This window comes from Talpa europaea (genome assembly GCF_964194135.1).
Source record: "Talpa europaea genome assembly, chromosome: 8".
Taxonomy (NCBI): Eukaryota; Metazoa; Chordata; class Mammalia; order Eulipotyphla; family Talpidae; genus Talpa; species Talpa europaea.
The window spans coordinates 56702659-56729199 of NC_140075.1; the positions used below are offsets into that span (position 1 = coordinate 56702659).

At 35.1% G+C, this 26541-nt stretch overlaps 1 protein-coding gene across 1 annotated transcript in view; it reads right to left on the minus strand.

The window, feature by feature from the left end:
* The window catches only part of MYO9A (myosin IXA), a gene marked incomplete at both ends in the record, with an annotated part of 149384 nt that overhangs the window by 39633 nt on the left and 83210 nt on the right, over window positions 1-26541 (minus strand). Inside the window, 7 exons of the mRNA XM_084241222.1 lie at window positions 3741-3883; window positions 7466-7578; window positions 15712-15811; window positions 18700-20304; window positions 20882-21201; window positions 22665-22814; window positions 25811-25933. Coding sequence (XP_084097348.1) covers window positions 3741-3883; window positions 7466-7578; window positions 15712-15811; window positions 18700-20304; window positions 20882-21201; window positions 22665-22814; window positions 25811-25933 — 2554 coding nt within the window. The remainder of the gene's footprint in view (window positions 1-3740; window positions 3884-7465; window positions 7579-15711; window positions 15812-18699; window positions 20305-20881; window positions 21202-22664; window positions 22815-25810; window positions 25934-26541) is intronic.

Below are 26541 nucleotides of genomic sequence, written 5' to 3' on the forward strand. Positions count from 1 at the left end.
TCCCCGGTGGTGCAGCGGTTGAGTGCTGGGTTGAGAAGCTGCCCACAGCCTCTGCAGCGCTGGTTCGATCCCTGGCCACCTGCGAGGGTCCCACGTAGCACGCAGACCTCTCTTGCCACGCCCACTGCTCCCCTCAGCAGTGTACTTCGTCAGTCTGCCTGTTCTGCTCCCCGCTCTGGTGAATTCTCTCACCCTCCTGCGCTTCTGACTTACCCAGTACTCGTACAAATAAATAAATAAATAAATCTTAAAAAAAAGCTTTAAAAAAAAAAACAAATTTTACTTACTAAATTTCTACCCTATGATAAATAAAAAGCTATAATCTTAATTTTTATACATGAATCCTTATGAAGCAAACATACAATAAAATCTATTTTTAATATATGCTTCAACTAAAAAGCTGGATGCTTCCTTCTTGGGAATAAGTAACAAAGTATGTGACTGTGAATAATGAAAAATTTTGAATAATTATTATAAACCAGATAAAAGTGATCCTCTCGGTAATGTAACGGTGAGAAATTCTAAATATTCCAAATAAACCAATTTATTATTGGTCTAATCCTTATCAGTTTGCCAAGAGATAAGAACAAAGCCACAGACCAAAAAAAAAAAGGGGGGGGTCTGTAGTTACATCTCTACCATTTTTCCTTCTGACACAGATATTACAGGTTCCTCGATGAACTTTCCTCCTTGTCCTTCTATCTTATTACAGATACAAGAAGTTTTTGTTTGCTTTTTGTAACAGGTCTGTTCTATCCTCCCTACTGGGAGATCCAAGTTCAAAAGATAGCAGCTCTCTGAAGAAAGGAACAATGGATAAGGTGGGAAGTAAAGACAATCTAAGCACAGAATAAAGCTTGCTATGGAACAAAACAAGAGGTAGAAGTGATTAATTAACATCACTCATCAAACTAAAATCTAGTATTAAAACCCCAATCCCCCTTCTACCTCCCCTCACACCAAGGTAAAAGCAAAACTAAATCCCACTACCACAGCGCCACTACCAAATCACGCGCACAAATAAGGCTGTATACACGCATAGGAAGCAAGGAATGACCCAACACAAGATGGAAAAACAAGGTCAGAAGTCCAAGAAGAAATATAAAGGAGATGGAAATAGACAAACTATCTGATGACTTCAAAGTAACAATACTAAAAATGTTAAATGAGATACCAGAACATCAGTCAAAGGCAGACAGGAAGGCACAAAATGTCAGAAATGAGATGGAGACACAGAGAGCTCTTCACCAAAGAATTGAATATATAAAAAGATCAAACGAGAGATTCTGAATGAAGGAAAGAAGAAAAAATATCAGCTGCAGAAGATGCAAATGAACAAATTACAAGCTCAAAGAGGAGAGTCAAGACAAAGGAAAAATAAGGAAACTACAAGAAATATCAAATTCATATAGCAAGGAAATTTAAGAATGATTAGTCTCCCAGATGGGGAAGAAAAAGAAATAGGAGCAGAAACCTTACTCAAAAAAATAGCAATTAAGAATTTCTCAGTAATGTTAATTCTTCCAATCCATAAGCAGGGGATGTCTTTCCATTTCTTTGTGTCTTCTTCTATTTCTTTTAACAGTGTTTTATAATTTTCTTTGTATAGGTCCTTCACCTCTGTTATTAGGTTTATTCCCAAGTATTTGATTTTTTTTTGTTTCAATTTTAAAAGGGATGGTTTTCTTGATTTCTTCTTCATATTGTTTTTTTGTGTATAGGAAGGCTATTGATTTTTGTGTGTTTATTTTGTATCCTGCTATTTTACTAAGCTGGTTGATTATTTTGAGCAGTTTTTCTGTGGAGTTTTTAGGGTTCTCTACGTAAATTATCATATAGTCTGCAAATAGTGATAGTTTTACTTCTTCTTTCCCTATTTGGATTCCTCGTATGTCTTTCTCTTATCTTATTGCTCTGGCTAGGACCGCCAATATTATATTGAAGAGCAGTGGTAAGAGAAGACATCTTTAAGCCTGCAGAATGATTTAAAAATGGATGTCTAGCAAGCAGAGATAATAACTTCTAAGGCTCCCAAATTAAGATTCCCCCTAATTTCAGCTTAGACATTCTCTAGGTAAGAAGTAGAAGGAAATATCTGCAATCCTAAAATATAAGAACTGACAGCCAAGTATTCTCTATCCTGCAAAATTATTTAAGTATAAAGATCAATAAAGGTTAAGTATAAAGATCAATAAAGGTTTTCTCAGACAAACAGAAGTCAGTGTAGTAACCCACCAGACTTACTCTTTTTTTTTTTTAAATGTGTTGTTTTTTTTTTTAAAGATTTTATTTATTTATTTATACAAGCACTGGGTACAGTCAGAGGCGCGGGAGGGTGAGAGAACTCACCAGAGCCAGAGCGGGGAGCAGAGCAGGCAGAAGGACTGAAGTACACTGCTGAGGGGAGCAGTGGACGGCAGGAGAGGTCTGCGTACCATGTGGGACCCTCCTCCGGTGGCCAGGGAGCAGCCGGGGATCGAACCGGCTCTGCAGAGGCTGCAGGCAGCTTCGCAACCCAGTGCTCAACCGCTGCACCACCGGGGAGGCCCCAGACTTACTCTTGAAGTAATATTGCAATTAGATATTTATCCAAAAAAACATGAAAACGCTAATACAAAGATATATATATATATCTATATATATAGATATATATATAGATATATATATCTCACAGCACTGATCACAATTATCAAGTTATGGAACAAACCCAACTGCCCTTCAACAGATGAATGGATAGAGAAACTGTGGAACATATACTCAATGGAGTATTACAGAGCTGTGAAGATGAAGCAGTGGCGTTTGGGACAAAATGGATGGACTTTGAGGTGATTAAACTGAGTGAAGTCAGTCAAAAAAGTTTTGATGCTTCTACTCATCTGCAGAAAATAAATTTTGATGCTTTGAAAAGTTTTGATGCTTCTACTCATCTGCAGAAAATAAATACTCAAAAACAATTATATGTAAAAAATAGAAGGAAAAAAACTTGAACTCATCAAAAAGAAGATGTTTATGTTAGGGAATAGGGGAAATGTTGGAGGGCATGAAAGAGGGAAGCAGATAGGGTAGGGGTGATTTGGAAAAAAAAAAAAATTGGCAAAAACAATCATAACAACCTCACAAAATTGTTGTAAGGATCGATTAATAAATACAACATGCTAGCACAATGATTTGTGCACAGCAAGCACTCAAATTATTAGCTGCTACTATTTTACTAATTATTTACAAATCTATATATCTGTTAAGTGAATGAAAGATGCTTACATTTTTATACTTCAGAAACAGACTAATCAAAGATTCATAATCATTTTTAAAGTTCTTGTTGCTCACTGTACAACATTTTCTTTGAACATCTATTATAGGTTCAATGTAATTTTATATCACTTAGTTAAGGAAGGATTTAACAATCCTGGTTCTTTCACATTAGAATTTCTAGTCAACAGAAATGAACACTGGAAGAATGGCAAACCTTAAGAAAGAATAAACAAACTGAAGTATCCAGAGGTAGGAGGGGGTGGAAGAGGAGTAAGAACAAAGAGGAAGGAAGGACAATGGCCTATGGTGGTGAACTATAGGTGATTTGGTGGTGGGTGAACTATGGTGGCAATACCTGATGGGGGTATCCTAATATCACCGTAATTAAAAATAAAGAGAAGAAAGGGAAGTAAAGGGAAGAATAAGTAAGGAAAGGGAGGAAGGACAGATACTAAGAAAACAATTGCCACCCTTTGCTTATTTTTTACCATCTGGAACCTGATGAGCTGGAATCACATCTGAGGCAGCAAAGAGTACTGAAACCTCTGTTTGGGTAGCAGGTTTCACTCTGGTAGTCTTCTTCTCCCCATGTTTCCCTTTGGCCCAGAACCTCATCTTAGCTCTGTGAGGTCTATTTAAAACATAAAAGGTGAAAATGAAATCAGCATATCTCTGTGACAGTATTTGAAGACAGTATTTGTGATAGTATTTGTGACAGTATTTGCTCCATTTCATATGATTACCTTTCATGTGTATTAGTTAATTTAACCTTCACACTTAAATTCAATCATATTTAAGTTTCACCAGGAAGGTAGAGTTTCTTCATCTTGAATACAGACATAATTAGACCTGGATACATATAATAATCCCTAAACTAAAACAGCTGCAAAGCAGTAGAACTAGGATTCAAACTCAGGTTTTCTGATTCTTAAACTGGTATTTTTTCATTCTCATCCTCCTCCTAGTTTGGATTTAGTATAAAGCCAACAACAAATATTTCCTAAGGAAATTACTGACATACTATGATTCTGTTCACTTTTTGGATGATATCCTTTCAGTTTTTATCCATAAGCACACACATTTCACATCACTATAATCATGTTACATGCATGATTTTAAATCCAACTTACCATTATATAATAAAAGGTTTAACATCATTATTTTATATTCACATGTGATCATTATTATCATTTAACAAAATCAACCACTTATTTGTTACTGTAGGCACAATGCTGTTTGTACAGCATTACCTCAGTCAATTTTAGAAGTTTTTAAAAATTTTTTAAAGTTTTTAGAAGTTTTAAAAATTTTACTTACAAACTACTATAACCTTTTATAGATGAAAAACTGGAGGCTTAACCATTATGTAACTCCCATGGTTATATAGCCAGTGAATGACAAAGTTGAGAATCACTGCCTAATTCTTAATGCTGATATACTCTCTCCCTTTTCATAAATCAAAGAAACATCTTAAGATAATAACAATAGTTCACTTTCACTATATTGGGTACCTTAACTCTATAACAGGAGGTTGATTCATACATTAATTTTTTGTTCATTTGCATGTTCAATCAGTCAAAAAAAAATTCTGAGCATCTATTAGGTACCAGGCACTACATCTTATATATTATACCCCTAATTTTCACAACCATCACATCACGCATATGCAAACTGAAATTAGAGCACTGATGGAGATGAAAGTTAAAAGTCAGGTCTATCTAGTTTTGAAGCCCAGCTTTTTCTCTCTTCCAATTTTTAAAGTTTATTGGTAATATTATGCATTCATACAGTATAAACAGAAATTGTTCTACAGGCCTATTACAAAGGATAGCATCCATCTACCTTTTTCAAGCTATTTTCTGCTCCCTCAAGGTAATAATTTTGACTTGATTCTTTTAATATTTACCATACTTATATTGTTATCACTCTTGCGACCACAAATAATGATTAGGCAGGTTCTACCACTCTATCCCATTCCCTCCACAAATACATGTATGCACCCAACAGAACAAACTACTGTAATTTTAGCTAGATCACTATACAGCATTATTCACTAGTTTTATTATGCAAATAAGACTGAAAACAGAGGCATATAGTTCCCTGCATAATTTACTTTAAGTTAATGTTTTGCTTTACATTTGCTCGTTTTTTTCCAAATGTAATTCATCTCCAACAGTTTTCCCATTTGTGAATATCTCAACATGTTCAAACATAGTTAAGTAATCTACAGGTTTCATGTTCATGAAGAAATCTCTTTCAGAGCCTTCCAACCTGCTTTAGCCTGGCATGATTTACCTCAATGCATGCTGAACAGCTGTCATTTGCAAAGCTACTTTCACTATCATAATGGAGATTACTTTTGTGTCTTTTGTTTTCCTGTATTTTGGTATGGGTCTATTTTTGTCCACAATCTTGGGACACTCACCATTTAGTAGGTCCTTTCAATCTGTAAATTTATATCCATCAATTTTTTGATATTTACATGAATTGTTTAATGTTTTTCTCCTCTGTTTCACTGTTCAATCTTCACAGAACTTCTACTAGAGCTTCTCTGTTTCACTGTTCTATCTTCACAGGGCTTTTACTTCCCATTAGTTCCTATGGGAACTCCAGAACTTACTCTGTAACTTTCTTAATAATTTTTCTGTTCTTTTCCATCTCTTTTTGCCCTTTATTATTTTTTTTTTCATCTCTGTTCTTTAATGCTCATCTTTCTGAGGTGTGTCCTCAACTTACTTTCTAACTCTTCTAATTCTTTCTGAGCTGTTCCTTCATACTATATATTTTTAATTTCAAAGATTTTTTTAATTATAAATATTTCTATTTCATGCATTCTGTTTGTTTTAAGGATGCAGTTATATTTATTTATGCAGAAGGTCTATAGTTACTTTTATTTGTCTGTCTTGCAGTTTATTTCCTCCAAGTTGTATTTTATCTGTTAGTTTTAGTTTCTTTCATGTATGTTCTCAAGTATGTGGTCAACAAAAGTAGGGTTAATATAAAAAGCTCTGGTGCACAATGATGGGGTTTCCAAGATGTAGTCTTCTATGCAGGGTTATCTGGCTGGTCTATTTTGTAAAGAGAGCCCTTGATAACAGTTTCTTTACATTTTTCCTTGAGAGTTAAGACAAAATGCCCAAGGACTCTTTGAATCATCTTTTGAGAGGGTTTGTGAAATGTGAAAGCTGAGTGAAGGATAAAAGCTGGAGGATCTTAACATGCAATGTGTAAGTCCCCCTTAGTTGAATCCCCCTTGTTCCAAATATGTGCCCTACTCATCAGCCGTTATCTGTAACCTCCAAGTGTAGAGACCTTCTGTTTCATTCTTTTCCCAAAAAAAAATATTCTATTTTCAGCTAGGGTTGAGGAAAATCAGTCAGTCAGATGCTTCATTCTTAGATTTACCCAGTGATTTAAGATTCAGTGTCTCCTATTAAGACATTTAAATTTTTTCTATTTACTTTTTGGAGTCCAAAATTTTATAGTAGTTGTTGTCTCTCCTGCTCCCCCACCGACCTTTTTTTAAATTCTGACAGGTTTTGTCATTTTAGCAAAGTTGGGGGAAGAAGTGGAAATTATGTTTAAACTTCTAGTTTCTAACTATATGTTCTTTCTACTACATTATATACTTCATTTCCCAAAATTTGACCTCCAACATAATCTGCTCTGGATTTGGATTATTTTGTTTTACACTTCTACAGTCACTGAGGAAGTGGTCTTTAATAACGTTATGAATCAGACAGATTTCAATGTGATCTTGAAGTGTCCAATGAGGGCTCATGTGCCTTACACAACACAATAAGGGACAAAATACTTACCAGGCAAGTAAAAATACCATATAATCTTTAAAAAGAACAATTACTTCCTGAGAATTTTTCCAATTCCATTTATAAAACTCTTAAATCAGAACAGAATCCAAGTACAAAATTGGAAAATATTTTCAATCTCAACAAAAAAATCACAGGTCATATAATGAATTAAAGGCTTTGCCAAAATCACACTGCTCAACACAGAAAGATAAAGTTCATTTTATATATACATGTGTACACACATACACACATGTGCACACAATGTGCCTGTCACATTGCTGAAAAACTGGTTAAAAAATTTCATTTCAAACTAGCTGTTTTATCAGTTTTGTTTTTAAAAAGAGATTCAGTATTTAACTACAGTCACTCAGCAAATAAAACAACACTCATTGAACACTTTGTACCTTATATCTGAATCTGAAGCCTTCTGTCTCATTCCCAATGTTGTAATCTCTCCTTGAGACATAGTCTTATGAAGTTTTGCTTCTACATCAACTGAAGAAAATCTCTGTGAAGTCTGTAATAATTACATACGTAAAAGATTTTATAACCAAGTAACAGAATAACACTGTAATTAAAATTTGGCTTATAGAACAATTTAAGAATCATACCTATTTAAAAATGTACAAAAATACATTCATATTATTCAGAGATCCATTGAAATAAAAGAACCTACTAAAAACTCTATTAAAACTTTTAGAGTAATCTGAAGTAGAGAACTCAGATCAAAGAAACTTTTGTACAGAATGTACCAACTCTAGTTTTTTTTTTGACAATTTAAAGTGGGAAGGCAAGGATAAAGTCAAAACCTAAAAATCTAAAATAAATCTAGAAAGCTAAGTGTAATTTTTCATAACTTCTTTCATTTGTCTATAAGAGGTGATACTTATTTTTATGGCTTAATTGCTACTATAGATTCTCATTATTTCCAGTCAATGATTTAAAATAACTAGAACCCACAAAGATTAAAAAAAAACAAAAAACCCCAAAGAATAAAATACCATTATAACCATTAACGGTGGGAGTTATAAATAATCTACATGGCTATCAAACTGGGACCTAAATTTCTATAGGTAATCTTTCCCATTTGTTTATAGTGTGTCACTTTAAAGACATTCCCATTCAGAGGAGAGGAGCTTTTTGTTACCTAATTCAGTCATTTGCTAACATTTCATTTTAGTTACAATCTCTTTTCTTTATTCTTGTGGTCCATTTGTTTATGGTCTTCTTAACAGAACTAGAAAGTATGCTAAGTTCTTACAATTTAGAGAACAGAACTCTGCTTCTGGCCAAAATGGAATAGTGACTCGTCTTATTCTCTTGGATGACACAACCAAAATCATAATTAACAAACGAAAATTAAAATTAACAAACAAAATTAAAAACAAAAAAAGTCAAAATAATATGAAATAATAGTTATCAGGGGATGGACAGTTATCCCTTCAAGATGAGAAACAAAGGAAGAATTCAACATGTGGCCTAACCTGGTGCCATAAGATAGTGTCTAGGCTATCATACAGAGGTGAGAACGCAGTGAGCCTCAACGACTCTCTGGGTTGAACTCATGAAAATGAAAGTGCAGAGTGATCACAGTGACTAGAAACCAAGAGAGACAGAAGAGAAATGCACACACACAAACACAAATACTGTGGAGATCATCAGAGGGTCCCCACTGAGTATTTAACTGGGTACTAATCAACACTTCTCTAAGAGAAGAATCATCTCAAAGGATTAATGGTTGCTAGAGCCCACCACTCAAAAAAAGGTTAGTAATAATAGTGCCTAAGCCCACGTCAGAGTATATAACTGCATGATTCTAAGGCATTTAATAAAATACACAGTGGATTATACCTGAATAGTTAAGGATAATGAGCCTAGATGTAATGCTATTCTTTATGAGTATTGCAAATCTTTATTTCAAAATAAAAACTGTAAATATTTAATGTGAATGACATAATCTGAAATACAAATAAATAATAAAATGATTACTACATATCTCCTCACCTACTTTTTTTAGGGTAGTGCTGAGAACACCTGAAATTTACTATCTTAACAAATTTACAGTTCAATACACTGAGACAAACACATCTTAAAAAGAAGACATGAAAGGATCAAATACTTCCAGAACGAAGTTCTGGAACATTACAGACATTTAAATCTCAAGAATATTAATCAAATACAAAATATCCAGCACTCAATAAGGCAAAACTTACAATCCAGCAAGAAATAACTAGGCATGCAAATAAATAAGAATATATGACAGATAACCAAACAAATCTATCTCAAATGACTCAAGACTGATGCAAATGTTATGGAATCAGATATTAAAACAGTAATTATAGTTTAGTCCCAAATGCTTAGGAAAGTTAGCAGAGAAAAATGTTATATAAAAAAGGCCTAAATCAAATCTATAGAAATGAAAAACTTCAGTATGAAATGGAAAATACATTGAATGAAACTAACAGCAGATTTGACATTGTAGAAGAAAAGATGGATGAACATGAAGACAACTTCAAGCCAAGAGCAGGCTACGGCATCCTTCCCATACTAAAAATCTTTGACTTTTCCTTATATTAAAAGCTCATGTGATTTAGGTCAGGCCATCGTGGATAACATTTTTATGTTGAGGTCAGCTGATTTAGGTCTTTAATAGTATAGGCAATATTCTTTCTCAGCAGAACCTAGGTAAGTGTCTGATTAAATGGATTGAGAAAAGATGTGTTTTCAACTAAGGTTGGGAATCTTGTGGGGCCATGCTAAAATTCTGCCTACCACAGGACACATTATTATATAATTGCATTTATATAAATTTTTAAAATAGAGGTTGCTTCTGAGGATCAGATGAAAAGAAGAAAAAATTAAATAGAAATAAAAAAGAAATGTACTCTGGTGCGAGAAACCTAGTCAGGAGTACAGAGCACATGGTTGCATGCATATGTCAAAATCATCAAAGTGTACACTGAAGGTCTGTGCTTTTCACTTTATGTATTCTGCCTCCATTATGAAAGTATACCAATGAACCCAGAATTAGGCCAACAATACCTAATTTTATGATCAGCTTTATCAGAAAACAAGAGATTTGGTCCCTAACATGGTACAGGATATACTTACCTCTACCTATAAAGTATTTTCCTCAAAAAATTTAAACGCAAATGTGATTAACACTCAATCTATATAGGCATTTATCCTTATGTTTCCTATAAACATATAATGCCAATTAAAATGACAATACAGGGTTATGATCAGCAAAATACTCAAATGTAGGAAATGCATTAGAACAAATAATCTCATGTCCTCAACAAATAAATTGCTACAGAAAAAAGGGAAAGGAAATTTATTAGAGTCTTAAAAATGACTTCCAGGAAGCTGAGGATAATGGAAGTTGTTTAAATACAAACATCATGACATATTCTCCAAAAACAATACAGAACCAGAAGAAAAATTAAATTACAGGAAACCTACACTTGTAATCAACTAGGGGGTAAAAAAAGCACTCAAATTTCAAATTACCTGTAGGCAGAAAAATACATTAATCCTAGCAAGCCTCTCCTTAATATCCCACTGAAGCTTTTGCATTAAACAAGGCAGTCCAAGAAATATTATGCAAAGGAGAAGATACAAGTAGCAATAGGTTTGGAATTGATTTAAAATCACAGAGAAGGTCCGCTCTATGTATGAAAATATTAACAGACAATGGGTAGATTAGGGACTGACTAAAGGGAAAAGAATTAAAACTGCATCTGATACAAAGTGACAAATTTTTAAAGGCATTGTTTCCAAAGTAAAAGAAAGTAAAAAGGTAGGGGAGCCCTTTGGAGACCGAGTATTGTAAGGAAGGAAAAGAACTAGAAGGGGAGGGGCCTCCCCGGTGGCGCAGCGGTTGAGCGCTGGGTCGCGAAGCTGCCCGCGGCCTCGGCGGCGCCGGTTCGATCCCTGGCTGCTCCCCGGCCACCGGAGGAGGGTCCCACATGGCGCGCAGACCTCTCCTGCCGCCCGCTGCTCCCCTCAGCAGTGTACTTCGGTCCTTCTGCCTGTTCTGCTCCCCGCTATGGCTCTGGTGAATTCTCTCACTCTCCCGCGCTTCTGACTACCCAGTGCATGTATAAACAAAACAAGCAAGCAAATAAATAAATAAATAAATAAATAAAAACATGCCTCTATAAAAAAAAAAAAAAAAAAAAGAACTAGAAGGGGAAAATTCAGAATCCAACAAGGTAAAAGAGAAGGGAAAAAAAAACTTGCCTCCTCCATCACATATATATATCAAAAAGGAGGAAGAAGGGGCTTCTGAAAACAAGCTGTACTTTGCTACAGTGACAAAAAAATAAATAAATTCTTGAACTTATTATCTTAAGAATTACTCCAAATGTACAGAGAAAATAAATTAAAAAATACAAAATCTACACGCAATTACAATAAGAAAATAAAATAGGAATGAACATTAGAACCAAACAGTTGTTCCCCTTAGCAGTGTATTTCAGTAGGTTGCCTGTCTGCTCCCCACTTTGTCTCTGGTGAACCTTTTATACCCCACCCCCCGTACCTCTGGCCTACACCCCAGTTCTTCCATGCATAAATAATAAATGAATCTTTTTTAAAAAAAGGAAAATTAGAGCCAAACAACTCAGATAATAATCTCAGCTCTCACCAAAAAAAGTACAAAAACCCACAGCATGTAGCAAAAAAAACTATAGCTCAAAAATGAATTAAATAGCTCCTATATATGAAGCACCAAGAAATTAAAAAATTTAAACTAGAAATGAACAAACAAAAATCAGAAAAAAATAAAGACAAAGAACTCAGAAAGACATTAAAAGTGAATGAAAGACTAACAAGATGTCCAAGCAAAAATAAGTATCTACAAAGTGATAGCAGTCTCTGGGCACAGGGAATTTAGTTGTACCATACTGGAGTAAAAGAGACTGAGAATCTGGAGAGCTATTTAAGAGACGATTGCTTCAGGCCTGGCAAAAGTTAGAAGAAATTATATAATAAACAACAACAACAAAACTATGTTACCTATACTACTTCTATTACAAATAGAGGATAGAATTGATTTTACTAACTCACCATCCAGAAGATTGTGAAACAAAGCCAAAAAAATACATGAAAGCCACCTTCAAAATATTGATTAGCAAAACATGTCATTTTCTTGGGTAAAAGCCAAAATGCAGTGTGTATAAGAACAGAGTGAAAGCAGCATACAGAGATGAAACAGTTATTAAAATGGCAGAGTTAAAAGTGAGACATTTAAAAGAAAAAAACACTACTGAAGTCTTAAGAAGGGAAATGACCACCCTTGCCTCTATTCCTACACACCAGGTTATTAATAATGATTTTACTCATTATTCAGGAGGTAATGCTTATCAAATCCTCACAGGTAATTCATTATTTTTTAAAAATTTATTTATTTCTACAAGCACTGGGTACAGGCAGGAGTGCAGGAGGGTGAGAGAATTCACCAGAGCCAGAGTGGGGAACAGAACAGGCAGACTGACGAAATACAGTGCTGAGGGGAGCAGCGGTCGTGGCAGGAGAGGTCTGCGCGCCATGTGGGACACTCGCCGGAGGCCAGGGATCGAACCGGCACTGCAGAGGCTGCAGGCAGCTTCGCAGCCCAGTGCTCAACTGTTGTGCCACCGGGGAGGCCCCAGGTAATTCATTTTTAATCATCTTCATCACATTACATCATACACATTACATTACATCATATTATTTCACAATTGACAAGATCAGATGGTTGCTTATTATGATTTAATGACACACTTATTAGCAAATGTTTTGTTGATGGGATCACTTTGTCCAGAAATGTACATAAACTACCCAAGTTTTCTAAATCCATGTACCTAAAAAGTCAAACTCTTTCAAAATACTGAAAATTCAGTAGATTCTATTTGGAAACTGTTTTTATCTTTACAGATAACATGAGAACATGACATATTTCCCAGACAAACAGAAAACACTTTAAAACCATTCCTACCCTCCCCACACCCAACCCCAGTAAGTATCTATAAGCATATTCTAGAAAGCATAGCTTCTTCATGCAACGTCCACCAGAAACAAACACCACCACCTGTTCCTAAAATAGCCAGTGATAAAACAGGAACAGTGAGAAAGCTGGAAAAGTGACTAACAACACTGTGCAGAGGGGGGAATCTACATCTACTGGCATGCAGTGGCTGTCAAGCAGGTGAATCATAGACAGAGGCTACTAGCTAGAACCCGTAAAGGGGCTGAATGCTCTAAGCAGAAAGTCCAACTTCCTGACATCTCAGTAAGAGTTCCCAGTGAGAATTCTACCACCAAAAGGACTACAGTTTGTAACAAAGGAAACCATCAGGAACAAAACAGCAATAATAAATGTTAAGCTTTTCCACAAATAAAAAATCTATGTACACTAAAAAAAAAAGTAAGTAGTACTTTTCATGAAAATTAGTTTGCTCTATTACATAACTGCATGTTTAACTAATAATCATATGATAGAGTATGCTTCATTATTTATACCTCAGAAACAGGGCACCCCCAAGTGGAGTTATTTTATCCTACAATGAAGAGGGCTTTGCATCAAATCAGATAGATAGATAGATAGATAGATAGATAGATAGATAGATAGATAGATAGATAGTGATACAGTTCTACATCTGTATCTATATACATATAGATACAGATATATACTATCCAACTTTTATAATCCTACAGTTTGGTTCAGGTTAGTAACTCATTTGCCTAATTAGGGAGCTAGTCATACATTTTTTCTGGTTATTTTGGTTTTGTTTTTCTTTTGTAGAATGTCAGTGTTAGCATTTAAAAAGTAAGTCTATCTCCAACAAAATATAAAGATAATGAAGGCATTCTGGAAACTAGCAAAAATTTTAAATAGGTCTTCAGTTTAAAATAGTACAAAGATTAAAAAGGAGGCCATCTTAAAATTTTACTCCTATAATAAACAGATACTAAAGAATAGTAGAGACACAACTTAATTAAAGATATGCATGGAAATTAAAAGCATATCAAGTTTCAATACATATTAGCTACACAGGGTCCTTATATATTTTCCAGGATAATTCCAAAATCAAACAGTTTTTATCCATAAATATACTCATAGTTGCCCTACTATAAATACACATTATTTTTGTTGAGGTATGGATGATAAAATTAATATTCTTAGTCAAAATAGTAGTTTCATTAAAACATAATCACAATGCTATAATTTGTAATTAATACAAATGTGTATTATATACTCTCTTCTACTTGGCTGAGCTATTTTAAGCTGAGAAACTTTTGGCACTGCTCATTAAATTTTTTAAAATTTATGGTTATTTTCTATTACTAAAAATGGTGGAGAGGGAAGCAAGTTTAGGGGCAAAAAGTGAGAGAGGAAAAAAAAGAAAGAGACTATTATTTCAGTTCAAAGTTACCGGATTATTTAAAAAATACCCTACTCGCTAGACTAGGAATCAGCAACTGGTCAAATATAGTCATCCCCATGCATGTTTTCGTAAATACTTTTATTTTAACACAACATGCCCATTTGTTTACTTACTCTCTCTGGCTATCTTTACCCTATAATGGCATAGTTGCTGCAAAAGAGACTATACGACCCATGAAAGCTTGAAATATTTTCTATCTGGCCACTTTAGAAAAAAATGAGGGTCCCGATTCTACACCTTTAAAGATCTCAGAGAGAAGATTTCTACATTAGAGCTAAAGTAAATAACCTTAATTTTACCTATTTATTATATGACACACATTCTTAAAGTGCCCATTATTTGAGGCCTATCAAATTAAGGTTTAGCTTTCATTGCTGTGTCCACTGAGGTTTCCCAAGTACAAACCATGATACAGGGAAGAAGCTGTGAAGGTTAGCTTTAGGTTAGCAAAAACTATTCCCATCAGATTTATTTGTCCCTTATTTTTCTTATATTGCTGTAAAATTACCATTTCGGAGTCACTGTGAGAGGCCTGACCGAGGTTGGGTGCAGGCCCTAGCTCAGAGTGAGAAGCTTGGTCAAAGGAGAGATGGGGCTCAATAATGTCATCGTAATCATCTTCCTCTGTATCCCCCTCCCCATCAGCAAAAGTACCTCTAGTCAAGAAATCGGAGCGCGTCCGCGCCATTCGAGCTTTCTTTTTATGGGCCGGTCTGGCAACCTGCTTGACCAAATGATAAAACAAATAATACAACAATGTTTTGTTTTGGATTTTTTGGAGATGATGCCAAGGAAAGGTATCAGAGAGCTCATGAATTTCTTAAAACATCCCTCCAACCCACCAGGCCCTTTCTACTTGAAGTAAGCAGGGTAACCAAAAGCAATCTATATATATTACTCTGAACAAAGGGTAAGAATGGAAGCTAAAAATATACTGTTCTTCTCCATAGCCAAGGAAGTCATCTTTCACTGCCATGTTAAGTCACCAAAGTTACTTGCATAAATTCCCGTTTTTTTCTTAGCAACTTTTTCCTAAATACAATCTGGGGTTTTAAGAACCACTCCTTGCCTGAAGTATACATCCCTAATTATAAAACTTTACTCATGACTTCTTTTTCTATAAATACTTGGGAGTAATTGGGTAAAGAGTTCTACCTACATGAACAGTAAATTCCAGAATAGTGTACATCTATTTCACACAGAAAAGATTGAATACATACCTCTCTTTGGCCTGGCCCAGTTAACTTCACAGGTTTAAAATCTGGTTCATCTGTTTTATGGCATTGAGGATTTCCATTGTTTAAGGATTCCTTGCTTAATCTTTAAGATATAACAAAAGGATTACATTTTAATTCCTAGCAGATAAATTCCAAGGCAGAAATCTTCAAGAATAGCATGAAATAACGCCTAACAAGCCAGGTCAAAAAATTCCTGCAAATCCCGTATTTCAAAATCTTATTTAATTCCCAAAACAATGCATGAAACTTTCCTTGCTTTCCTTAATTAACATGATCAGAATTTACATGTATGGCTGAATTACTGAAGACCCTGCCACTTTAATCCTAATATATTCCACTATAATATAGCTTTAAGAATAGCAGCAGCAGTCAGTGAAAGTAAAATGGATTTATGGTGACAAAGGGAAACAACAACCTAATCCCCAAATCTTTAGAATTAGTCTTACAAGAGGTCTTTTACTCTAATCATTATAAAACACCTAAGTAGCCACCCAGTGATAAGGACCTCACACTTTGTTTTGTGTTGAGATGGTTCCCATTGTCCAGTAAGCTTCCTACCTGAAATCTCTGCAGTTTTCATCTGTTTTCTTAAATTCAAACTTAAGGTTGTACAGAATAAAACTTTTACTGGTAGGGTAAGAAATTGCTATCAAGCTAAAAGAAGTATGCCCTAATCTATACAGAAGGTATAGCATTAGCCTGCAAAATTTTAATTTTACTTGAATAACCACATGATGTGACTATTTAATCATTAAATTCTGTGTCAGTAAATTATTTATCATTACATTCTACTAAAATGATTGCCAGTGTCTAATGAAAATTTGAACAAAACCTTGTACTTTCAAGGCCCAATTCCCATTAACTCAGTAAAGAGTTTTACAATTTACCACCAACATATTGCTAATCTTTCCACAGGGCAGTAAGCTCAGTGAGAAATCGTATTTTACCTTCTAGTATAATGCTGGATTCAAAGTAGATACTAACTTATAATAGAAGTTGGCAGACACCATTCAAATTCTTCTATTTTATTTTTATAAATGAAGGCCTAGGGGCCATAATAGATTACCTTGTCCTTTGCTCTATGTAGTATTCCCTAAAAAACCCTAGATGGATGATACTCTTTCCTAGCAAAGCTTCTCAGATCTCCTTTTCTGACCAGCATATATGATCAACACTGGAAATCCTAGCTTATCCTAAAAGAATTCCTTTAGGCCATTTAAGTGAGCCTACTGGGCTTTGATTTGTTCTCCAAAGTCAGAAACAAGTAACAGGAGTTTTGACAGCACCTGTGCATATCATTTTCCTTACATTTTTCCAAGATTTTTTTTCATTCTCCCTCATTAACCAGATGAAGACCAGTAAGTAGGTACTTATTACCACTGTAGTACAGAAAAAAACACAATTATTACTTCCTATTTATGAAACCCAAAGCTGATTGCAAATCATGAAACTTAAGTTCTAGTCTCACTTATTTCTCTAAATATGTGATGCTGAACAAATCATTTTACCACTATGGTTTCCAGGAATCATGCCTATAGTCCAGTGTGGGAACTGGACTAGATAATTTAGAAATGCCAATATTTACGACTCTAATAAAAAATGCTAAGGTTTCCAGTACTACTTACAGAACAAAAGCATATCTGAAGTATGAACTTAATAAGCTCTCACATAATCTAATATGTAATCATTTTGAAAATGAATAGATCTTAATGAGGTAGAGCAAACCAGATCACATAGACTGTTAGATTGCTTATCTTAGAAAACTGATAAAAGGAATAATTTACAAGGAGAATTCCTGTTTTTTTGAAATCTACAACTAAGTCTTATACAAAATGTATTCTTAGATCAACAGTTATACAACGGGAAATATGTTTTTATCATCCCCTTCATGGTTTATATGATAAACAAAATCCTTGAACTTCTGCACAATCTTTTAAATTAATAGGACCTCAAGCTGTTATTTAGTCCAATTGTATTTCATGATACTTAGTAGAAAAATAAATATCAATGATCTCTTACCCATATTTACAAAAGGTTTCTATAAAATCTGTATGGACATCTAAAGCTGAAAGATTCAAAGTCTTAGACTAAGAAAGAAAAAAAGTTATTTTCATACTTTTTGTGAAATTTAATTTTTTAGCCCTAAGATATAGCCCTTCTTTCATTTAAAGTGATATTCTCCTATAAAAACTGAAAGAACTGGGGCCCCCCTGGTGGTGAAGGGGTTAAGATGCAACCTATGAAGCTATCTGCAGCCACTGCAGCACAAGTTCAATCCCTGGCCAGGGAGATATCCACATGGCGCAGCAGACTTCTCCTGACTTGCCTGCTGCTTCCCTCAGCAGTGTCTTTCAGTCCATCTGCCTGTTCTGCTCCCCACTCTGTCTCTGGTGAATCCTCTCACCCCCCACACCTCTGGCCTGTACCCCAGCTCTTGCATGTATAAATATATAAATCTTTAAAAAAAAAAAAACTGAAAGAACTATGTATGAGGATTTAATACAAGTATCTTAAATTTATTGTATATGTTTTTATGTACCACTTAAAAATGCTTTTCTAATGGCCACCACTAGTTGAGAAAACTTAAAAATAAAAAGACTACGAAGTATTTAAAGTAGTCTCTTAGAAACAAAAAATAGAATGATAAATTCCAGGGATTTGGGGGAAAGGATATGAAGATCTTTTCCTGTTGTTTAATGGGCAACAGAGTTTGTTTCCAGACACACTATGCTTTCTCCCTTAGTAGGGAGAAACCAAAAACTCTGCTATCTGTGCACAGAGATCCAGAGTATAATTATATCCAATTTCAGATAGCTGGTGGAGTTAACAACTAAGGGATTTTTTTTTTACACAAAGAAAATGGCTAATTTGGGTAGCACCCACCGAAATACTTGAGACAGATCAGTTACTGTAATAAAATTCTCCAAGAAGCTTCCCACATATGTAAGAATAAACAAACACTTCACTTACAAGGAAATATTTGTATTGTCCTTTGGTGTGAAGAAAATCTCCCTAGTTGTTCCACTTCTGGAAGAGTCATCAAATTTGTGGCTGTAAGACTGAATGGGCTTGAGGTGTTCTCTTTTTGAGATGCGATTACTGGAGTGTTTAGAGGCTGGATTCACTTGGGTGAACATTTTATCTGTCTTGGGTAATTCCTTTACAGTACTAGATTGGCACAAGCCGCCTTTTCTTTCAAAGAACATGGTCACAGGTCGGTCCTTCAGGGGTAGGTGAGTAGAGGAACTGCCTTTGGGAGCAAGAGCTGCATCTTTTATAGTCAATGACTGAGATCCTAGTATACTGGATTCTCCCTTATTGGGTGTATTCAGGATGAGGAGAGAGGACGGTCTTTCTACTCTCTGCTTTGATTGAGGAAAAGATGGTGCCAGGAGAGACTCCCCAATTCTTGATGTTTCACTTGTCTGAAATGCTTTACGTTCCTTCTCTAGAATATCTGTTTGTTGTCGAATCTGTTGCATCATCTCTTTTTCATTCTGTTGCTGCAATTGCTTTTGCCTTTCTTCTTTCTCGGTATTTAGCTTTTCTAACTTCTTAAGTACAGTATTAGAAGAATCAGTATTCAAAGAAGGGACAACTGCATTTTCTCCTGAGAAATGACACTTTCTGGCTTCCCCACTGTTATCCAAACGAAGAGCTGGAAGCCTGACTTCACTTTCCAACACTTTGTTCCTCTGGATACACGTGTCTGGTTGAGAGCTTGTTTTCAGGGGATCTTGTTGAGGAATATAAAAAAAAGTAGGCAGACTATTGGAAATAACGGAGTCTCTTACCTGTGGCTTACAAGTAATAGATTCAGAACTGCAAAGCAGCCTGGCCTTCATAGTCCCATTCTTCAAATAAACTGAGTCAGAGGATGCTCCGTTTTGAGTCAATACAGATTTAGTCTCAGTTGAAGCACTGGGGGCACTGTTCTGTGAATCAAATGTCGGACTGGCAGATACCTCATATGATAAGGGCTGCAAGTCCTCATTATCTAAAATTACGGAGTCTAATTTGCTCTTTTGACTTTCCTCACAGCTCAGAAGTTCTAAGCTTCCTTGAGAGCTTTCACTATCAGGTGTACCCTGGAGAGACTGAAGGCCCTCAGGTATCAGTTCCGTGGACCATCTACGTTCCTCTGAAGGAGATACTCCACCAAGAGAACGGACTTTCAGCAATTCTAAGCTAAATATAGCTTGTTCTAGTTCTCTCATTCTCCGACTTTCTCTTTTGGCTCGACCTACTTTCTTCTGGTGGAGATCCTCCAAGGACTTAGGCCTTTCTCTTACAATCACATCTTCCTCCAAGTCTATGCCACTCTGGCTTCTTGTTCTCTCCTGTCGCTTGTTTGGGGAATCCTTCAAACCATCCAATGAACTTTCATGGCTGATTCTATTACTCTCTATCACAGTTTTACATTCCTCTATGGCTTGTACTCTGTTGTCAAAGGAACAATCCTCCCATTCCGAAGGGTCTGAACCCTGAATTTCCAGAGGTCCATATGACTCAAAATCCATTAACCCAGGTTCTAGTTTTATTTCTCTCACTCTTTGTTCTTTTAAAGCTTTAAATCTATATAAAAACAGGGGGGAAATGGTTATAGATACCTCTTGGTTATCACTGGAGAGATTACAGATAAGAAATAAATGAAAGTCCCCAAATTTTCTTTTTATACAGTATCTAAGAATTTCTTTAACAGGTATATATTTCCCCAATTTTCATGAATAAGATTATTTTTATTAAGTGTACTATTCCTAATTGGCATTGTTGTCTAAAAATAAAATGACTCAGAAATAAAACTCTCATTTTAATAATAGCCATATTTTAAAATAAACCCTAAAAATGAAACTAAAGTTTCTGAAGTTAAAAAGTTAATAATGCCTAATTTTAAAGATCCAACCCAATGTAAAGGTTTAACTTTTAGTCGTTACAACCACAGATCATATAGGCTTTCAACTCAATTTAATTCAATAAACATACACTTAGTTTCTATTATAGACCACAAAGTGTGGGTTAAAACTGCTACATGTCTCAGTCTCGTAAAGACTAATTGCACATAAACAATTCTAATTCAAGTTTGGCAAGTATTAGAGATAAACAAGATACCTGGTAAGAGTGAAGGAGTAATTATTATAGCAACAGAAATTACCTTCGTCTTGCTCTGAATCCTCTACATGTTGATTGCAAAAAGATAATTTTGCTCCTTAGTTCTTGGTACTTCTTATTTTCCCTGTAGCCTTTCCATCTTGTCTGAATGCAGAGGGCAGCCAAGTGCCTCCGCCTATAGTGCTCCCTCCATCTCTGCTGGATGATGATGGCTGCAGTCCTGAGTTCCAAGTACCGTTGCCTCTCTAAGTATGCACGCCACGAAGCCTGGAGGAGAGAGGCAGCCCTAGCTATAACCAAAGCATCTTTCTGCACAGTTTCATCTCTGGCTTGCTTCTGATTTAGGTACTTCCTCCAGAATCGCTGTAGAGAAGACAAAACAATAGAATCAATACGCATATAATGTAACACATTTTTCAAGAAAAAGAAAAAATAAATTTCTTATGTCATAATTAGAAAAAGTAGCTAAGTACATAAATTCGTGTCACTAAAATAATATTTCCCAGATATGCTTGACTAAAACAAATATATTAGATAATATAACCTCAATAAAAAGTTAAATATAAAATGAAAAATAATTTAAGATTTTATGTTTTTATTTCCTACAAATTAATTTTTAACAAATTATATTCTCATGCTACAATCTATCAATGTTAATGGCTTTAAAGTTAACATGTACACATTTCAAAGATGAAGTTACTAAAGATTTCCTGTATAAATAGAAAAGGTTGTATGGAGAAAAACTATAGTATAAATCACTGAAAGAGAAAATAAAATAGATGTATGTGAAAAAATATTCCTATCAACCAAGATGTGTACATAATAATAATAAATTATATGTTAAAGAAACTATCAAAATAGGGCCTTCCTGGTAGTGCAGCGGTTGAGCGCTGGTCTGCGAAGCTGAGAGCAGCCACTGCAACGTCAGTTCGCATCCTGGCCGCCAGCAAGGGTCCCACATGGTACAACAGACCTCTCTGCGTGCCCGCCTGCTCCCCTCAGCAGTATATTTCATCAGTCTGCCTGTTCTGTTCCACATGGCGCAACAGACCTCTCCTGCTGTGCCCGCTGCTCCCCTCAGCAATGTATTTTGTCAGTCTGCCTGTTCTGTTCCCTGCTCTGGCTCTGGTGAATTCTCTCACCCTCCCGCACTTCAGACTGTACCCAGTGCTTATATAAATAAATAAATTTAAAAAGAAAGAAAGAAAGAAACAAAACAAGAAAGGTACAGTCTTAAAAAAAAAGAAACTAGGGCCTCCCCTGGTGGCACAGCGGTTGAGCACTGGGCTGCGAAGCTGCCTGCAGCCTCCTCAGCACCGGTTCGATCCCCGGCCACTGGGGAGGGTCCCACATGGTGCGCAGACCTCTCCTGTCGCCTGCTGCTCCCCTCAGCAGTGTATTTCATCGGTCTGCCTGTTCTGTTCTCCGCTCTGGCTCTGGTGAATCCTCTCACCCTCCCGCGCTTCTGACTGTACCCAGTGCTTGTATAAATAAATAAATAAATCTTTAAAAAAAAAAAAAAACTATCAAATAAAAATGTCTACAAAAATTAAGAAATAAAACTCCTTTGTCCCAACTCATACTCCATAAGAAAAACACTATAAGCTTAATTTATATTAAATTTTGTCCATATTTACTAACAATCTTTTATTAAATGTCAGGTATTCTGTTGGTGCTAAGAACATTTCAAAAATGAGTTGTACACAATCTCACCTCCACAGAAAATTTCTTTCATATTTAAATGTTTCAAAGTAATACAGTTTTGTTACCAACCCAAAGAACAAATAAATTAGCCAATCTAATACAAAGAAACCTTTTCTTCCTACCTGGATAATAATGGATGCTTGTCTCAGATGGAGGAAATGTTGCCTACACAGCAAGACTCTGAACCACCGCTGCAACAATATGATTCTGCGGAGCACCTCTTGGTGAAGGAGATCTTGCAGGTGCTGTCGTTCCTGCTCCTTTAGAAAGACCTATCAGAAGAAAGAAGGATGAGAAATGCAGCATAAGAAGAAATCTGTAACATGAGAAAAATAATTCATGTATCATCCTTCCTATGGTTTTAGAGAGTAACAAATATAATGGGAGAATTGTAAAACCAATACTAACAAACATTTCTACCAATTTATTCGAAGAAGTCATTTTCAAATTAGAAAGAAGACAAGAGACACCAAAATACAAGAAGGGAAATGGGAATGTGAGCATGAGTGTAAAAATTCCAGTGCCAGAAACTGTGATACATTATTTTCTCAGAAAATTTACTTCTGTCATGAGCCAAAGTACTACTGGTAATATGTCATATTTTATAAGGGATTTAGGGTGCGGGGGAAAGGTGAAAATCATAGACTTTGAAGTTTGGTCACCACAGAAATAAACCAATAGCAACAGTCTTTGTGAAACCCAGCATGCATCAAAGGCTTCTTACTGCCCCCAAAGCTATAATCAGTTTAATTATTTACTCTATGATTCCATATATTAATCTTTAGGGACTTACGGAGATACAAACATAATCTACCTCATCCCTTTGGAAACAGGATGTGCCCTCACCTTTAGACACTAAAATATGTATATATTTGAAGCATAAAATGTGATGTTTTGATGAAATGTGAAATGATTATCATAATCAAACTAATCCGTTTGTCCATCACTCCATTTTTGTTAAAAAAAAAAAAAAGCTATTAGATAGATATGAGAAGAAAGAGGAAAACTGTAAACTAATAAGGGCAAGAGACAAAGTATCCCACCTGAACAAAATGAGGCATTGGAAATAATAACCAAAGCATACATATGGAACAATGAAATAATTCACAATGTGGAGGTTCTTAATAAAGAGAAAGATGTTTGAATTTAATGAGATTATTAGGGATTATTAATGAGTATGCAGACAATAGAAATAAGTATATTAAGATGATTTTGATATTATGGGTAGAGTGAATTAAATGGAATGACAAAGAGACTAGAATCAGATGAGCAAGTTTTTTTCTGTAAGAGAAATGTGAGAGACAAAAAAATAGAACTAAAATGACAGCACTGGGAATGGAGAAAATCATTTGTAAGGAAAAATAAGAAACAGAATATTATAAAAGAGCTAAAGTGAAAACTGTGCCAAAGGTTTCTAGCCTAAGAAAGTGGAAGAAGGGAGACAGAAAAAGAAAGTAGCTGGTAAATGAATGATAGTGGGGACTTTAGATAAGGTTACTTTGGAAAGTTGAGCTGAAGATTTTAGTAGGATATATAAGGACAAATGGTTTTTAGGTAGTTAAAATTATAGTCACAACTATAGCGTTGTCCAGTTCTTCAATTAACATTGACTGTATTATTACTTAAAAAATTTGACCTAGCACTATGAAGCAATCCGCATCTACTGCAGCACAAGTTCGATCCCTGGCCAGGGAGGTGACCCACATGGCACAGCAGACCTCTCCTGACTCACCTGCTGCTCCCCTCAGAAGTATATTTCATTATATCTGCCTGTTTTGCTCCCCACTCTGTCTATAGTGAATCCTCTCACCTCCACACCTCTAGCCTGCATTCCAGTTCCTGTATGCATAAGTAAATAAATCTTTAAAAAAATTTTTTTGGCTTAATCAATATCCTATATTTGGTATACCACCCTTTTTTTTTAGAACAATTTAAAACATTTAATGTCCAGCTGTTATTTTTTAATTTATTTATATATTTTTACATTCATTGTTCATTTTTGTACAATGTTTGCTTTCTCCTCTCAGGTGTTGTCCCCATAAAATTACCACCACCAAGATACCCATGAACCATCACCATAGACTCTTATGCTCTTCCCTCCCATTTTGATCCCTTTCCTTCCCCTTCCCCTGCTGAATGTCTCCCACTCATAGTTCAACTACTAGTTTTGTCTTTTTTTTTTCCTGATCCCTTGTATGTTTTCCCTATGTTCCTCCTATAAGTGAAACCATCTGATATTTTTCTTTTTCCTTCTGACTTATTTCACTAAGCATAATCCCTTCTAGCTCCATAGATGTTGCTGCAAATGGCATGAGTTTATCTTTTTTGATTGTTGAGTAGTATTCCATTGCACATATATACCACATCTTCCTGATCTAGTCATCTGTTTTTGCGCATTTAGGTTGTTTCCAGATTTTGGCTATTGTAAACACTGCTGCAATGAACATAGGAATGCAAGTGTCTTTTTGAATTGTATTTGTGTCCTTTGGGTAGATTCCTAGAAGTGGAATTGCTGGGGCATATGATAAATCCAGCAATGTAAGTGGGTTCTTTTTTCTCCACATCCTTAACAGCATTTGTTGTTGTTAATTTTTTTAATGTGGACCATTCTTACTGGTATGAGATGCTATCTCACTGGTTTTGATTTTCAATTCCCTGATTGTACGTAATGTTGAGCATTTTTTCACATGCCTGTTGGCCATCTGCATTTCCTCTATGGGGAAGTGTCTTTTTAGCTCTTCTGGCACTTTTTGACTGGATTCTTTATTTTGTTTTGTTGAGTTACATAAGTTCTTTGTAGATATCAGTCCCTTATTGATTTTGTGGAGTGCAAATATTTTCTCCAATCTGTGGATTGTCTCTTCATCTTGGTTATTGTCTCTTTTGTGGTATAGAAGCTTTTCAGTTTGATGTAGTTCTAGCTGTTTATCTTTTTCTTCATTTTCTTTGGTTTGAGGGATGAGTCTTTAAAGATGTTTCTGATATATATGTCATGGAGTGTTTTGCCTATGTTTTCTTCTATGTATTGTATGGGTTCAGGTCTTATATTCAGGTCTTTTATCCATTTTTAGTTGATCTTTGTGTATGGCGTGAAGTAGAGATCTACTTCCATTCTTTTGCATGTAGCAGTCCAGTTTTCTCAGGACCATATATTGAAGAGACTGTCCTTGTTCCTACACTACCATTTTTTTAATCAACATTCCCATCGGCAAAGGTCATTGCTATTATTTAAATATAAAAATGCAATCAATTTTGACATTATATTTACCATGGATTTTCCAACTTGATAATTATCTGGGTTAAGATTTATTTTCCTGAAGAAATCCTGAATGTTAAATTTGGATGGACTAATATTGCAGGGAAGAAGTACATGGAAGTGACTCACAAAATTCTGAAAAATGAAAAAAAAAGTTGTAAAATTACAATAGAATTATATGTAAACAAGGTCTAATACAAGTTCATTGTTTTTTAATTGATCCTTTATTAAAATTCTTTTTTAAAGGTGAACCCAAGGAAGTACTTGTTAATTTAAAATATAACAAAAGGTTACTTTAGAAAATGTTGGGTGGGAGAGAAGATAGTTGGACATATTTTGTTACGTAGAACTTTGGAAAAGAATGGTATAAGCTAATTATTCCTTTGACAAAGTGATGGTAAAGATCAAAGAATAAGTTATTTAATAAGAATCTGAAATTTTTAGCTGAAAAATAAACAAAGGTGGCTGCCATTATAGGGTACACTGAGAATGAAACTTTTCATCCCAGTAATACCAAAGGCTTTCTCAGTTGCAGGAAAACTTCAATATATTTTCTATATAGAAACAAAGAGGAAAACAAACAAACAAATAGTAGTTGAAGGGTATAGCTATAAGCCTTGTGGGTTTCTTAGGACTCTTTCTAAAACTTTGTATTACTAATGTAATTCTTTTTGAATTACATTGGAATGTAATTCAAACCTAATGTAATTCTTTTGAAACTAAATAATTCTGATTGAACTATT